The 16,107-nt window shown below is 43.5% G+C and overlaps 1 protein-coding gene across 1 annotated transcript in view; it reads left to right on the top strand.

Annotated features, from left to right (window-relative positions):
• Positions 1 to 145: 145 nt before the first annotated feature.
• Positions 146 to 16,107, top strand: part of galnt16 (UDP-N-acetyl-alpha-D-galactosamine:polypeptide N-acetylgalactosaminyltransferase 16) — a 57,286-nt gene continuing 41,324 nt past the window's right edge. The window contains exons 1-4 of the mRNA XM_083791353.1: positions 146 to 537; positions 8,096 to 8,277; positions 9,208 to 9,306; positions 9,425 to 9,492. Coding sequence (XP_083647479.1) covers positions 328 to 537; positions 8,096 to 8,277; positions 9,208 to 9,306; positions 9,425 to 9,492 — 559 coding nt within the window. The 5' untranslated portion in view covers positions 146 to 327. The remainder of the gene's footprint in view (positions 538 to 8,095; positions 8,278 to 9,207; positions 9,307 to 9,424; positions 9,493 to 16,107) is intronic.

Genomic DNA, 16,107 nt, shown 5'->3' with positions numbered 1-16,107 from the left:
ATCAGCATGGCGCAAGCTTATACTCTAAGGGCGCAAGAGGCAGTGGACGGGATATGACGGCGCTAGGACCGCCGCAAATCCAGTCCGAGGCAGAGCTCCAAATAGACTCTCTCCAAGGCAAGCAGAGCAGCTTGTGTGTGCTGCGGTGCACGGAACATCCCCACGCACTGAGGCACCGCACCGCGCTGCTTCTCATCCTCTACCTCTCTTCTCTCTCTCTCCCTCTCTGTCTGTGTCGCTTTGTCTTCTCCTCCCCGGCCGGCGGACGACGAACCCGAACCACCTGCGGGCTCGTCTCCGGAGCCCTCCCTCCCTTATGGGCTCACCATGCGCAGGATACGGGCCAACGCCATCGCAATATTGACCGTAGCGTGGATCCTGGGGACCTTCTATTACCTGTGGCAGGACAACAAACCGCACGCGTCCCCGTCGTCGGCGTCGCAGCCCCGCGGCGCAGGGGGCAGCCGGGGCCATGGACAGAAGCTGCTGGCTGGGCGGTTGGAGATTCATCGAGACGACCGGACCATCCCGCTGATTGTGAGTGGCAGGTTCCGTGCGGATGGATGGATGGAGGGAGTGATGGAGGCAGGGGGGGAGTGAGAGAGTGTGAGAAGAGGGGCTCATGATGCGCTGCATATTGTACCGAGCTGCCTGCAAGAGTGTGTCGCATGCTGATGTGTGTGTGTGTTTGTGTGTGTGTGTGTGTGTGTGTGTGTGTGTGTGTGTGTGTGTGTGTGTGCGTGCGTGTGCGTGCGTGCAGAGATGTTGCACAGCTGGAGGGAGATGTAACAGGAGGCACTCATCCCATCTCATGATGAGCTTATATGATATTTTCCCAAGATATCATGTAGCCACATGGAAATGAATAACCAAGCCTGCCTCTGCAGCCTACAGTCAGACTCAGATTATAGATTGCATTGCATTCCACTCCTCAGCTACGACATTGTGTTTTCGTGCAATAGTAGCTCAGTCAGAGAACCTCAATTACCCGGTAAGAGGCTTTCCATAAGTCCAGTGCGAGTGTGGCGTGCGCAAACGCTGTCAACCACATTGCTTGTTCAGTGAGTGCAACTGCAACAACACCCACTGATTGTTTGAGTGGAATGTTCACGAGGGACAGACAGCAAACTGAGCAAAGCATACGGTCGTAACACAGGCAGCCAGGCATGCAGACAGACATTAAGGCAGGACTGAGCATCTTTCTTCCATATAATACTGGTCGACTTGCTTCAATTATACACCTATTATTACAGGCCTGTGATAATAAGCACTCAAGGTCTGGTCTGCATGCGCCCGTTTTTGCATCACCGCTGGTAAACAGGTGTGAGGTTTCTTCCAGCTTGGCTCGGAGCTAGTGCGGAAAGACACGACTCCAATTGTAAAATAGTGAACACTGAACACACAGTGAAAATTACACCATCATGTAGGCTGCTGCATTCCAGCAGACCTGATGGAGAAATCCAGTGACTTAGTGCAGACATGTATAGCGGATATAGTAATTTTAAAAAGGCAATAGGGGTTGTCCTTCTATTTATTTGACAGGAACAATGTAAAACATAAATGTTAGCCCTTAAAATCAGATGCATTGTAAAGCATGCAGTCCAGATAAAGCTCATTGTCATCTGCAGTCCGCCTGTGCAGGTGTATAATAATTACATGACGTATACAATAATAAAACACAAAGGACTTTATCTTCTCGTGTGGAGAGGACAGGAACATCTGCTCATCAAATGTCCGGATGCTGGCTCTGTTGTGTTATAGGGGCTTTTTTGTTGTACACAACTGAAGTTGAGTAGATGTCAAATTATAATTTTCAGACATTTAACAACCCCCCCCCCCCCCCCCCTCCTGCAGTATCTCTGAGGACCCCATAGGGGTTCCGGACCCCCTGTTGAAGACCCCTGGTTTACAGGGTTTAGAGACCAATGCAATTTGCTCAGCTGTATAGTGTATAGTTGAGGTCGCCTGTGTGAAATTCTCACATTGATGTGACATTTCAGGGCCGCCAGTGTGGCAGATGTTTCACTGGAGCGGAAATATTAAATGCTGGCCCTTTTCTATGACAACTTAATCATATTTCAAGAGCACATTTATTCAAACCGACTATCATTAACAAAGGAAGTTGCTGCACTGTAAATAAAGACTCTGCATGGTAACTCAGTGGAGTTTAGGCCAATATATGGAAATATTTTGAGGATTCATTAAGCAAAAAACATATGGCATCACTTTGGATAATATCTAACAATGACCATATCATTTTAGATTAGATTAGATTCATTACATAACAAATATGGGAAAAGCCATTTTCAAGTACATTTCTTTCTAATTGCTGGCAACCTATACTGGAAAACAGACAGCTAGTATTTACTGGCATGCCATCATTGAACTGTAATCATGACTCGTACACATGAGAGGTAATTCTCAGTGGATAGGCCACTATAACAGTGACTATAAACAGTGTTATTGTACAACCATATGCCCTGTCTTCAAAATAATGCCCTGTTTTATTTGCATGCCTGCTAACTTTGTGTTTTGCAATCTTTGATTTACACAACAGGGTCATTCACCTTAGCCTCCAAACCACAAGATTTCCTGTGTTTAGTTGATCCTGGTAATGTGACCTATATCAGAACGGCCTGCCAACACAGATCTAAGTCCAATAGGGCACTTGGGTGGGTTCATAAAAACACAAAGTCAGGACTTTTTCTTTCTTTCTTTCTTTAAGGGACCAAGAAGTCACAAAGTGACTTTGGTCACTTATTGTTTTTGTGGGGTTTTTTTCTTCTCCTTCTCCTCATTCTCAAAATAGCTGTTCTGGCTTAACCGTGCAGTCGGTTTTCGCGAAACGCAGGAATCTGGAAGAGGGCCATGCCAAACGGTGACTATGTGAAGCCCAAAACCATTGGCCAAAGGGTGGCACTATAGCACTGAATTGAAAATGCAAACTTTCAATGTGCATATCTCATGAACCGTTTGACCGTTGGCAATGGCACTTTGATACACATGTGTCTCCTCATGCCGAACAACTTTCGTGTTCTGATTTTTGATCTCTGACCTTTAGATCACCCGCCATTTTGAATTATATGAAAAACAGTTCAAATGTATCTCCTCCCAGGATCTTTGATCAAAATGCACGAAAACTTCTACATGTGAACTTTGGACCTATACGGACAAGAAATCAAGTTTTTATAAGCCAATGAATATTGCTGGTTTGTGAAAATTCTTCTTTTGTCCCTAATACATACATACAAGCAGTTTAAAAAATGCTTATACCTGATTTTCTGCCTGTTTTTTTTTTAGCAATTTGCATGAAATGTTCATTGTCTCTGTGTAGCTCAGTCAGTAGAGCTATTGCCTTCGGACCACAAGGTTGTGTGTTCAAATCTGGGTACTGACAACTCAGCTCGTCAGTCTTATTTGTGCATATTGTTCTTATTGCGTATTGTCTTCTTTCTTGGTCCCGCCTTATCGCTACTTGCAGCTATATTTCTTTCTTTCTTTCTGTGAGTGTCTCTCTATTTATCTTCTTTTTGTCTCCCGGCACCTCCATTAATAACCTTTGATTACATCAATGACATCATGTTCTTCTCAGCATATGTTTGCTATGGCAAACACTTTTGCCAATTTCCTCTGGCGAACCCACTAATGTCCCAGACATACTTTCGAAAATGCTCTCTGTGCGGTCAGAGAATGTGACAAATTTATTCCCAAAGCTATTTAAAATGTTTCATAGTCCTTCTGGACATCCTGCAACATCTGTTGCTGTGTTCTCCACAATCACACACTCCATTGAGTAGGGCTAACTGTAGCCTAAACATCTACCCAGGGGACAAAGTGCAGGCTAATCAATCGTCATTATCTATAGCGTTTCATTTGGTGCCACATTTTAAGTTCAGATACAATAAAGAGGACAGAGTAGTATTTTTAGAACTCGAGCCGTATTGGGACGCAGCGGACACTTGCTTTCAGGGATTAGCACTCTCCCACCACTTTAAAGGCCTGGCTTTACTTGGGTGGCAGGGCTCTGCAACAAAAACTGTTCGTGGGTGGATAGTCATCACTTTACTATAGTGACTCCTATTGGTTGGTCGGGGAGACTGTTCAGTTGCGAGGGGATGTGGAGGAGATAGTGTTACATCCTCCAGGTGAAAGGAAAGTCCATGTGTGTCAGAGAGGACCAAACTGGTTAGCCAGTTTCAGACCGGTTACACACCGCCATTCAGAAACACCGCCATTCAGAACCCTAACCCTAAACCTAACCCTAACCCTAACCCTAACCGGGTTTCTGAATGGCGGTGTTTCTGAATGGGGGTCTGTCACCTTTCAGACCAAAGGTTTGTGGCGAGACGAAACTCTTAAACCCCAGGGGGGTCAAGGAGGGAAAATCTAAAATATCGGAGTTGGAAGCTGAGACCTTGACCAGCCCCATTTACCCACTGAGAGCTGTTCATGAGGTGGACAGCCGCTGCCCCCGCCGGCGGGGGATTGGGGCTTAAGAACCCGATTTATACTTTGTTGTACGACGGTGGCGCTTGGCGAAAATAGCACATCTACAAGCTTACAATCCGTTGCGGATACAAGGTGTTATGGAGCATAAATGAAAGCATCAGAATGTTGCAGCGAAAAATTGCAACCGTCTGAATTTCCCTGTAATCTCCTCACTCCCCAGGCCAACAGTGGTGGTTGGTAGTGACTAGGGGGAATTGGCAATACCTTGTTAAATAATTGAAACAGTAAAAACTAAAAGTTTGGTGACAAAGGGGACTGGTCCTGCTCTCCATATGGTGTCCTTGTCATCCTAGTTGTGTAGTCAGGGACCTCAGACAACACGTGAGTGACCGCAATTAAATGTCCCAGTAGAACAGAAAACCAGAAGTAGCCTAGCAGAGGCTCCTGTGAACCAGGGTTGGAGAGTCCTAATCAGAGTGAGTTGCATCTGTACTATTTTTGGCTAATAAGTATTTTACTAACGGAGTATTTTACTGTGCGAGTCTGCAGACTCATGCAGTAGATTTCAACCTACAGGGATCAAGTCATATTTGATTTGTAAGAGTTTTCTCAATTCAGCATAGACAATCAGAGACACATGTTCATCTTCTAGTGGAGATTCATATTTAATTCAGTGGATTCAAGTATTGAAGTGCTTTCTCCACATACATCGGTCCATGTCATTTTTTTGTTTTTTTCTTTCTTTCTCTGGAGAGCTGGAAAGTGAGGTCATACTCTACTACTTTGGGAGGGAGCTCACAAAAGCCTCTCCCCAGACAGACCATTAATAACACTGTAGAGGTTCAAAGTTCCTCTCTTCTCTTTCCATTCCGTGCATCTATCTCTCTGCCTGTCCTTTCTCTCTTATGCCTGATTTATACTTGACTGCACGCCGTGTTGCGCACCAAAGATTGATTTACAAGCTCACAACGTACTTGCAGCACAACACACTGTGAGCTTGTAGCTTGTATTGCTTACAGTATTGAGCAATATACGGATGTACAACTATTCTTGCACTTTATACATTTGTATTAAACTTCCACTCACCCCTCCTATATAACTTCTGTGCATTACTTTTGATTAGATTGATTCAGAATTTTCTTTTAGGGTTCATACTGATTTTATTAGAAATAATTAAAATTAATGTTATATTGGCTGATTAATAGGCATAGAGCACCGAAGTCTGACGTCACTTTCAGTAGAGGGCGTCAGTCCCCAGGTTCATGTATTTGTTTAGTTGCATTGAAATCCCCATTGAGGCGATTTTAGATTGCCTCATATAACAACTGTGTTTGAAAAATATACATGTCACCCTCGCCGCTTCACTCATATGGATATGAAGAATCAACTGACTGAGAGAAAACGCCAATGTTACTGCTGCTGAATTAGTTAGATTTTCGCTAGAAGCAGACTGTATCATAATGAGTGACTGACTGTTGCAAACGATACAGAGACACCTCCCTAACAATAACGCCGAGACAGCTTGTTTATTTTTGGACCACAACGCTTATAGTAGACGATATTAAGATCACCCCATGTTATTCTCCATAGAGAAATTACTTCCGCGAACCAGGGGAATCGTCGGGATGAGAGAGTTACGTCAGGACTTCGGTGCTCTATATTACTCAATAAGAGAGTACAATTACAATGCAAACGAATGAGAAAAAACCCTTTAAAAGAAGGCAGCAAACAGAAACGTTTTAAACTTTGATTTAAAATAAGAAATTCAAATAACTAAGCAGTAGGCTAGCCGCTAGCACACCTGCATTCTATGAGTTTGTTCAAGAATCCCGATTTGGTGCATAAAAACTGAACGTTCTTTCTCCACATTTAGTTTGGATTCTGGGGTCAAAGACGGACAGACAGGGTCCAAAACATAGTATCGGCCATGCCTTTGGCCTGGTGGAGACAATAATCTGGTGCCTTTTAGGATATGCATTTATCTATAAATTAATAAAATAGTAATCCCATTTTGTTGCATACATGTCAGGATGGGGCTCGATAAGAACCCGGCTGGATAAGCCTGATCGATAAAGTGATCGCTATCAATACAAATTAACGAGCTCCATCCCTGCATGTCAGTGATGCATTTGTATGAGGTTACTGCAAAACCTGGAGAGTTCATTCAACTTTAAGTGTACAGGTCAATTCTTACACTTTTAGAGTTAAATTAACATTTGTCCTCTAGCTTTTCATAATTCATTGAATGTAACCATTCAAAGCCATGTAATCATACAAGAGCCCATTTCTTTCTCCTATAATGTTGTGAAAAGTAGAATTCTTAAAGGTAGTAAGAGGTTTATAATCTGTCTCCAATGACACTGAATAAAGCCTAATCGTAGATCAGCTATTTCCGTCATCTGTGCTGCGACACCATTCTGTGAGGTACAGTATGAGCATGAATGAGCACAAGGCCTTTGAGTATGTAGCAGAGGAGTATTTTGTGGACAGTAATAGAAGTGAAGGAGCAGTTTGTTGACAAGCTGCAAAACAACTTTTTTCCCAGAGGAGCCCTCGCCTCCTAGATTGATGTGATGGATAATGGATGATGGATGATGGATGTGTGTTTGTGTGTGTGTGTGTGTGTGTGTGTGTGTTTACACGTGTACCAATCATGTGTCACTGTGTGTTTGATCAGTGGTGGAAAGTAACTAAGTACATTTACTTAAGTACTGTACTCACAATTTTGAGGTATTTGTACTTGAGTATTTCCAAATTACAATCCTTTTTTCTTCTACTCCACTCCACTACATCTCGGATCCAAATATTGTACTTTTTCAGTATTTGAAAACTTTAGTTACTTGCCACTTGCCAATTTACAAGCATTGTGAGCTTGTACATCTGCTATTTTACACAATGAGTCCTTTCTACTTTTGTAATTTAAGTACATTTTGATGTGAATACTTTTACTCGTACATTTTGGGTACATTTTGAATTCCGGATTTTACTTTTCTATATTGCAGTATTGATACTTTTAGTTACGTAAAACATGTGAGTGAGTGCTTTTTCCACCACTGTGCTTGATGTGAAGGATGTGAATTGTGAATGCACGGCAGACCATTAAATCACCCCTTAATACTTTCAGCACCATTGCCGTTGATTAATGCCAATTGAAGCCTAATCTTGATACTAATGCTTAACGACATTGCCGTTGATTAATGGCAATTGCGCTTTTATAATTCATTCGATCGATCGAGCCATAATGCTACTTACGTTAGCCGGTTAGCTAGCTATGTAGTTAGCACAGCACTGGATCATCCATCATAGATCGTCGTCGCCATAATAATCCATTCTATCCGTTTCTTTCAATCGCCTGTATCTCCTATTCCTTGTCCCAGATGGCATTTTAGTCAAAACAGCGTTTCTTTGACGGCACAGAGCCGGCGATGTGGAGCGTTCCAGTGCCCCGGTTTGGATTCACATTGTAAACAAGGCCTGTCTCGTCTCCGTTGAGCGTCCTTGGATAAGCTACTTCCGGTAGACTGGAACTGCGGCTTTTCAAAATAAGAACTTGACTGGAAAAAAATGCTGGTGTGAATTTGATCCTAATTTTTCAATAAATGCTAGCACTGAAAGGGTTAAGATGTTACGATGGCTTTTTCTGCAGGTGACCCAGCCTCCTCAGGCGGAGCTGCAGGGCCCGCTGCTGGGAAGCTTTGATGAGAGGGCCTACCTGTCCGCCAAGGCTCTGAAGCCCGGCGAGGACCCTTACAGAGATCACGCCTTCAACCTGCAGGAGAGCGACCGCCTGGGCAGCGAGCGAGCGATCAGAGACACGCGACACTACAGGTGAAGACCAGGGAAGAAATGAGGCTGAGAGGAGTCGCCCACCTTGATCTGTCAATGGTTATTATTAGTCTGTAACCAGATAGCCACACATGAATGGTATCCATTGATTATTTACATGGTGCCCATTTTGCTCTCAGGTTTCTCTCTGGGGTTTGGGGTCTCAATGGGATTTGTCATCATCACAGACAACATATTAGCTGGGTCAACATATGCCACATGTATTTCTATTGAAGCAGCAGCAGGTCTCTCCACAGTTAAACTCTTCATCAGGCGAATAATGTTTTGCTGGTTTGGTTTCTTATAAACATCAGACATGTTATGATATAGATATAATACTTGGTTAACTAAACAAATGGGGGTTTTCCTACCGTAACAGATACTAAGCTACTTTATTATAAAAAAAAATGATTGGCATAGCTGTGTATGCACAATAGCAGCAACCTGACTCTGTTTGACCTGAATGGAACATAATAAGTATCATTGACAACACCTGTAAAATTACACAATTATTCATGTCAATATGGCTGCCATGAAAAGGCTTCAAGTTGCTCTTTGACATGATTGTCCCATCTAAATTGGCCAAGTTGCCCATGTATCAATATTTTCAGGGGTCTGCTAGTCCTTTTAATGATTTATTTACAATTTGTATGTCAATAACAAAGGGAAGTACTACAGACCTCCAGTGTAATGCCTAATCTATACGTTGTTGTATATACATGTCTCAGGACGAAAAGACAATCTCACACATCCACCCCCCCCCCCCAGAATTACCTTACAAACAGACAAATACATAAATAAATACATAAAATACAAATTTGACTAAAGTTTTGCCTAAAGTATGACATGCCCAAATTTGGGATGCCAGGGGTAAAGTGGTTCATTCCTGCGTGAGGCCTTTCTACTCCATATGGTGTGTTCCATTCTTTGCAGGTGTGCATCTGTGAACTATGACACAGACCTTCCCCCAACCAGCATCATAATCACTTTCCACAATGAGGCCCGTTCCACCCTCCTGCGCACCATCAAGAGGTAGGAAAGCATGATGGTACCTATGGTGCTAACTGTTGCTGGGATCCTCTGATGTTCTCTGTTAACTGATGTTCTCTGTTAACTGTTAAATCCGTCTTTACTCCCCTTATTTCATCAGCGTCCTGATGCGGAGTCCTTCGTCTTTGATTCAGGAGATAATTCTCATAGATGACTTCAGCTCCGACCGTGAGTCTCTGCCCTTTTCCACTGATGCAAGAGGTTTCAGCTCTTAATATCGGCTCTGATGTTAATATTCCAGTTGATATAGGGGGGTGGGGGGGGGGGGGGTTCAGAGTTATCAAGAGACCGACTTTTAAAACCAGAGAGGATGAAACAGTGTTTGCAGTTAACAGAAAAATGAGGAGATGAATCAGGGTTGATGGCGTCAGATATGAGTTGCTCTACCACACGGCTACATTCTGTTTGACAATTCATGGGTGGGACTGTTATTTTTCATGAAATAAATTAGAGCAATGAAGGAGGTAACCACCTTAATGTACTAGAAAATGAGTAATGGAATTGGACTTGACATTATTATAACAAATGCCTTGCTGTTTTTATGCAACATAGCACTAAGAAAACAATTGGTCACAGAGGGTGTTGAATCATGAAGTCATCATGGCGTTACAATTATAAGGAAACACTCTTTCTTTCTTTCTTTCTTTCTTTCTTAGTCTTACATAATTTCAGAAATTATGTATTATGTATAGTACTTGAACTATGTACCTTGACTTAATAGAAAATTGATTGAAGGGTTAATCAAACCTCTTTAAAAAAAGAACCGTGAGTAATTACATAATCATTATCAGTTGAATCCAACTTGGGCGCATTGTAATCACTTATTAATGTCTCATCATGTCTTATTACATAACTGACCAGGCTACTGCACAGAAACTGCATTCCAACGATTATTCCCTCTTTGTCTCAATTAGTCAGAGATGAGCTCATACTATATACTGTACACTGTCCACAACACTCCCTCACGCACGCTCGCGCGCGCACACACACACACACACACACACACACACACACACACACACACACACACACACACACACACACACACACACACACACACACACACACACACACACACACACACACACACACCAAGCTGTCTCTGATACAGTACATGCAAACAGACACGCACAGTGTGAATATGTTGTCCCAGACACACATGTCTGATATGATACCACACACAGAGATAGGTGTTGTGGAAGCTTTCTAAGACATCTAGAATGGGAGTAGTCTTTCAGCAGTAGGAGTTGTATTCAGTTACTAATGCCTAGTTTATTTTCCTTCTGCCTCTGAGTCTGCCTGGCTGCTGTGCCCACACTGAGCTGAGCCGCAAGCCTGCATGCCTGCTGTAGAATCAGGATATAGCTTGGTAGACAGCCTGTCCTGTAACTGGAAGGACATGGGTTAGCTCCATCTTCCTGGGTAAACTGCCTCTTGTATTCTGACCTCTATGGTCAAATGTATCTGGTATTAAAAATAATAATATCTACAACTCACAACATTGTCAGGTTGTGTGCTATTTTCACAACGTATAAAATAGGGCTTGTGTGGATAAGGACAAGGTTGCACTTCTGACACCCACCACTGTGCCTTAAAATGTTCCTCAGCAACACTGACTCACATAGGGTGATGAAGAAACAAACTCCTCCAGTTATGTGGAAACAAAGACTCAACTCTAAACTGAAGTGAAATCAGTCAAATGATGATTGACGTAATTGAGTCAAATGCAATGCCCTTTAAGCCATGCAGACAGACAGTCCGACCACACCCGGTCACCTAAAGACAGATGAATTACAAGCAATGATACAGAACACTTACTGTACTCATAAAGTAAGTGTTGTAAGATCACGACTTCACTTTGCAATGACTTGTGACTGTGAGCATGTATATTTGCCATTTGCAAAGAATGATATCCTATTTCCGCAGAATGTTTGACTTTTACGGCGTTCCAAGTATAGGGATGTGAAATTCACACACTTATCTCAAAGAATACCACTGCTATTTTTTCACATTTGGTGCCATCAATGGTAATAAGCACACCATACTTCCATGTTCATAGCCACCTACTTTGCTGGGGGACACAGTGACAGTTATTGCTATGGACAGTAGTTGGACACCATAGCAATAACTGTCACTTCATATGGAACTAACCCACCACGGAGGCCAGATGGATGGATCACTTCCTCTTCCATGTTTTGCATGGAAGCATAGCATTGCTATGAATGCTAGTGTCCATTCTATACATGTATTTCTATGACAAACATGAATTAACATGCAGTAGTTTACTACAGTATGTATTATACTATTCGCTATTGCGAAGCTGGCCTGCCATACAGTGAAGTGATGCTACTCAGACTTGTCTTTAGAAATTACACAGATGAAAATAAACATTTTTGGATACATTTTTACTAGTTAAATTAATATAGGCAAACAGCAATAATAACCGATCTTGTAGATCGGCTATTTTTTGTATATTTGATGTACAATTTACCGGTAAGTGAAAAATTTGGGTTAAAAGGTTAAAGCACTATATTCTGATAGTACTCATTGCTATAGAGTGTTTGTCCTGGCGGCGTGAGGTTGTGTGTTCTACTGTTGTTTGTCCTCCTGTTTTCGTCTGTCACAAGGACCATCGATTCTCTCAAGGTCTATGACCGTCTGGAGTTATTGAACATCAAGGCTTCTGTGGACTGCTTGGTGGTATTTGGCCAGGACGATCAAAGGAACTTTGCTCCCCCGCTTCTTGCTGACATCCCCGAATACCTGTGGCGCGCTAAGGATTCTCCCCGGAGGCGTAAACGCCACAGGCGCAGAGGGACACGAGCTGGCCGGCTAGTCCGGGTCAAAGCTTGGCTTGCACTTTCCCCCAAATCGGCCCTGTTTTCCCGCAGCGCTCCACCGGATTATGGAGCGTGTCTTTGCCGCATCGCCTCTCTGCGTGCCACCGCCCTTGTCCGTACCTGGCTGCTACCTGTCACGGACCCGTATGGAGAGCTTTATGCCCTGGCCCCGCGCCTTCTTCCACCCCGCCCGCGGCGTATTGGTGGAGCAAACCACGGCAACCTACAGCCGCTGAGCCGGGCGGCCTGTGCAGCGGACCCCCCCGTGACAATTAGCTGTGCGTTGCTAAACGCCAGATCGGTGAGGAATAAGACGTTTATCCTGAATGATCTATTTTCATCGCATGCGTTGGATATTCTCTTCGTGACGGAAACCTGGATACAACCGGGTGAGTCAGCTGCCTTCACCGAACTTCTACCTCCTGACTGTTCTGTTATAAACTCCCCTAGGATGACAGGTCGTGCAGGAGGAGGAATTGCTACTATTTTTAAAAACAGTCTTTATTGTAAACCCTTGACACCGCTGTCATTCTCCTCATTTGAACTGCGCTTGTTTGAACTACGTCGCTCTGACCCGGTGCTTTGTGCGGTTATTTACAGACCGCCTGGATACAATAAGGACTTTATAAAGGACTTTTCTGATTTCTTGGCTAGCATTCTGATTAAGTACGATAAATGCTTATTTGTTGGTGATACCAACGTGCACGTTTGCTGCATTTCTAAGCCACTAGCTAAAGATTTCTTGGATGTACTTGATGCTTTTAACCTTGTCCAGCATGTTAATGCACCTACACATGGACTTGGTCACACGCTAGATCTCGTCATTTCGTATGGTTTGCAAATCTCTAATGTGCAGGTATGTGCTCCAGTTTGTTCGGATCATTTCCCTGTACTTTTTTACTTTATATTGCCCTGTGACACGTTTAAATCATGCACTTCTACACGCCAGTGCCGTGTGTTGAAACCTGCCGCCGCATGCTGACATTAGCCTCTCCGAGGGTCTAGACACTGAGCAACTTACATCCTCGTTTCTTTCCACCTGCACTGGCATTTTGGACAATGTTGCGCCTTTAAAAGCCATGCGTCCCAAACCCAAGTCTGAGCCTTGGCTAAATGACACCACCCGCGCTGTCAGGAGAGAGTGTAGGAGGGCTGAGCGCAGGTGGAGAAAAGACAGGCTCCATGTGTCACATGACATTCTTAATGAGTGTTGGAAAAAATCAGAGGACTGTCAAAGAGGAAAAAGCAAGGCATTTCTCTGATATTATTTAAAAAAATATGGATAAACCACGCATTCTTTTTAAGACCATTGAGCAGCTGGTAAATCCCCCCCAACCCACTTGTCTGGAAGCTTCTCTTGATGTCTGTGAGAAATTTCTCAGCTTTTTTATAGACAAGGTCAATATGATCAGAGCACAAATTTTCCCCCCTGCTTTTGACCCCTCCATGGCTGTCACCTGCACAACTACACTTAATCATTTCCAGCCTGTATCTTTCTCTAAACTTAGTGAAGTTGTCTCGCAACTCAAAACATCATCCTGCCCTACAGACGCTATCCCCACACACCTCTTTAAGGAGGTCTGGGAGACCATTGGGCCTAGAGTCCATGCTATCATAAATAGCAGCCTTGTCTCAGGTATCGTACCAGCATACTTTAAAACAGCAGTGGTGACACCCCTGATAAAGAAACCTAGTCTGGATACCTCTATTTTATCTAACTACAGACCCATCTCAAAGCTTCCGTTCATTTCTAAGATCCTTGAGAAAACGGTGCTGTCTCAACTCCAGTCTTTTTTGCAGCTTAATAGCATTTTTGATGTTTTTCAATCTGGGTTCAAAGCGTTTCACAGCACAGAGTCAGCGTTGTTGAGGGTTTTCAATGACATCCTATTGACCACCGACTCTGGGGACTCTGTGATCCTACTACTCCTAGATCTAAGCTCTGCTTTCGACACTCCCGATCACAATACTCTCATATCTCGTTTGGAGCTTTGTGTTGGTGTCAGAGATACCGCTTTAGCCTGTTTCTCTTCCTATTTATCGAAGAGATGCTTCTCTGTTAAATTTGGTCCTCCACCCCCCTGTCCTCTGGAGTCCCCCAGGGCTCGATCCTTGGGCCTATTCTATTTTCTTTATATCTACTTCCTATTGGCCTTATCTTTAAGAAACATGGCATTTCGTATCACCTTTATGCGGATGATTCGCAAATATACATGCCCCTTAAAAAGGACAATAACGGCTCCCTGAAACCTCTGCTTGACTGTCTAAGTGACATCAAGGCATGGATGGCTCTTAATTTTGTCAACGAAAGTAAAACGGAGGTTATAGTGTTTGGACCTAGCGGTCCTGGTATCGTTCCCACTGACCTAGGTTCCCTGCAGCCATATGTGAAACCTGTGGTCTCAAACCTTGGCGTCAAACTAGACAATGCCCTTAAACTTGACAAACTTGGTCAATGCGGTAGTTAGCTCTAGTTTCTATCATCTGAGGCTGCTGGCCAAAATCAAGTCGGTGCTATCTTTTAGTGATTTTGAGCGGGTTATACATGCCTTCATATCTACGCGGTTGGACTACTGTAATGCCTTGTACGCTGGTTTAAACCAAGCCTCCCTTGCTCGACTCCAGCTAGTCCAAAACTCAGCCGCTCGTCTACTCACAGGTACTCGCAGACGTGAGCATATCACACCTGTCTTGGCCTCCCTTCATTGGCTCCCTGTCCGCTTCAGAGTGGATTTTAAAATTATTTTATTTGTCTTTAAATCTATAAATGGTCTGGCTCCTCTTTATTTGTCTGACCTTATTGAGGTTTATACTCCTTCTAGATCACTGCGGTCTGAGGGCCAGCTAAACCTCAGGGTCACAAAGAAGACCCGCTTAAAGTCCAGAGGCGACCGAGCCTTTTCTGTTGTAGCCCCTAAACTATGGAACGCACTCCCCTCCCACGTCAAATTGGCCCCCTCCATCGAGACCTTTAAATCCCGCCTAAAGACCCACCTCTTTACCTTGGCTTTTTAACCCTGCTTGAGTTCCTTTGGTCCTTGTATATGTTTTGTCTCACTGTGATGCTGTTGTTTTTCTGTTGTTTTCTGTAATGTGTCTCAGTTGTTGTCACTGTTTGTACTTTGTTTTCTCGCTGTTGTTTTTCTGTGTGGTAGCTTTAGTGCACTTGTTTTTATTTTATTTTTTCTCCTGTACAGCACTTTGTAAACTCTGAGTTTTAAAACGTGCTATATAAATAAAGTGGATTGGATTGGATTGGATTGATTGGCTGAAATTCGGTCGCCTACCTGAAAATGTATTTTCTGTTTATCAAAGAGCTTGAGAGACATTGAACAAACACTGTATAGCAATGATTACTATCAGAATGTAGAGCAATTTAACACTTATTCTAACCTTACCCTTACCCTACCTTTAAGGGATCTATGACCAGTGTCAGTGTGTCACATCCCAACAACAGCGTACACAGCCCAAGCAACTGCAGGGGACCAAAGCCCATGTTAAGCTTGTCTGGCCGTAAGCAGACTGTCCCATATCCTGTCATGTGACAAATGGAATCAGTGAGAGTGCAGTCAGTTATAGTGACACAGGCTGACAAGGTTGGGATTTGACCTGACGTGTGTGTGTGTGTGTGTGTGTGTGTGTGTGTGTGTGTGTGTGTGTGTGTGTGTGTGTGTGTGTGTGTGTTGGGGGGCATCAGTAGCAGGAATTAGGATTGTCCAGATTTACCCTCATCCTGTTATAGCTTGCCCTAATCACCAGAACACAGTCTCTTATCAAGGACAGCAGTCTTAAGCTGGTGACTGCATGTGTCTTTAATAATGTTCAGACAGACAGAGCTCACCTTGACTCACTGTCCTGATGCTGGATGTGTGTGTGTGTGTGTGTGTGTGTGTGTGTGTGTGTGTGTGTGTGTGTGTGTGTGTGTGTGTGTGTGTGTGTGTGT

The sequence above is a fragment of the Protomyctophum parallelum genome, assembly GCF_964188405.1.
Source record: "Protomyctophum parallelum genome assembly, chromosome: 20".
Lineage (NCBI taxonomy): Eukaryota > Metazoa > Chordata > Actinopteri > Myctophiformes > Myctophidae > Protomyctophum > Protomyctophum parallelum.
The sequence above is the reverse complement of the archived record's forward strand: the minus strand, read 5'-3'. Positions and strand labels throughout refer to the sequence as shown.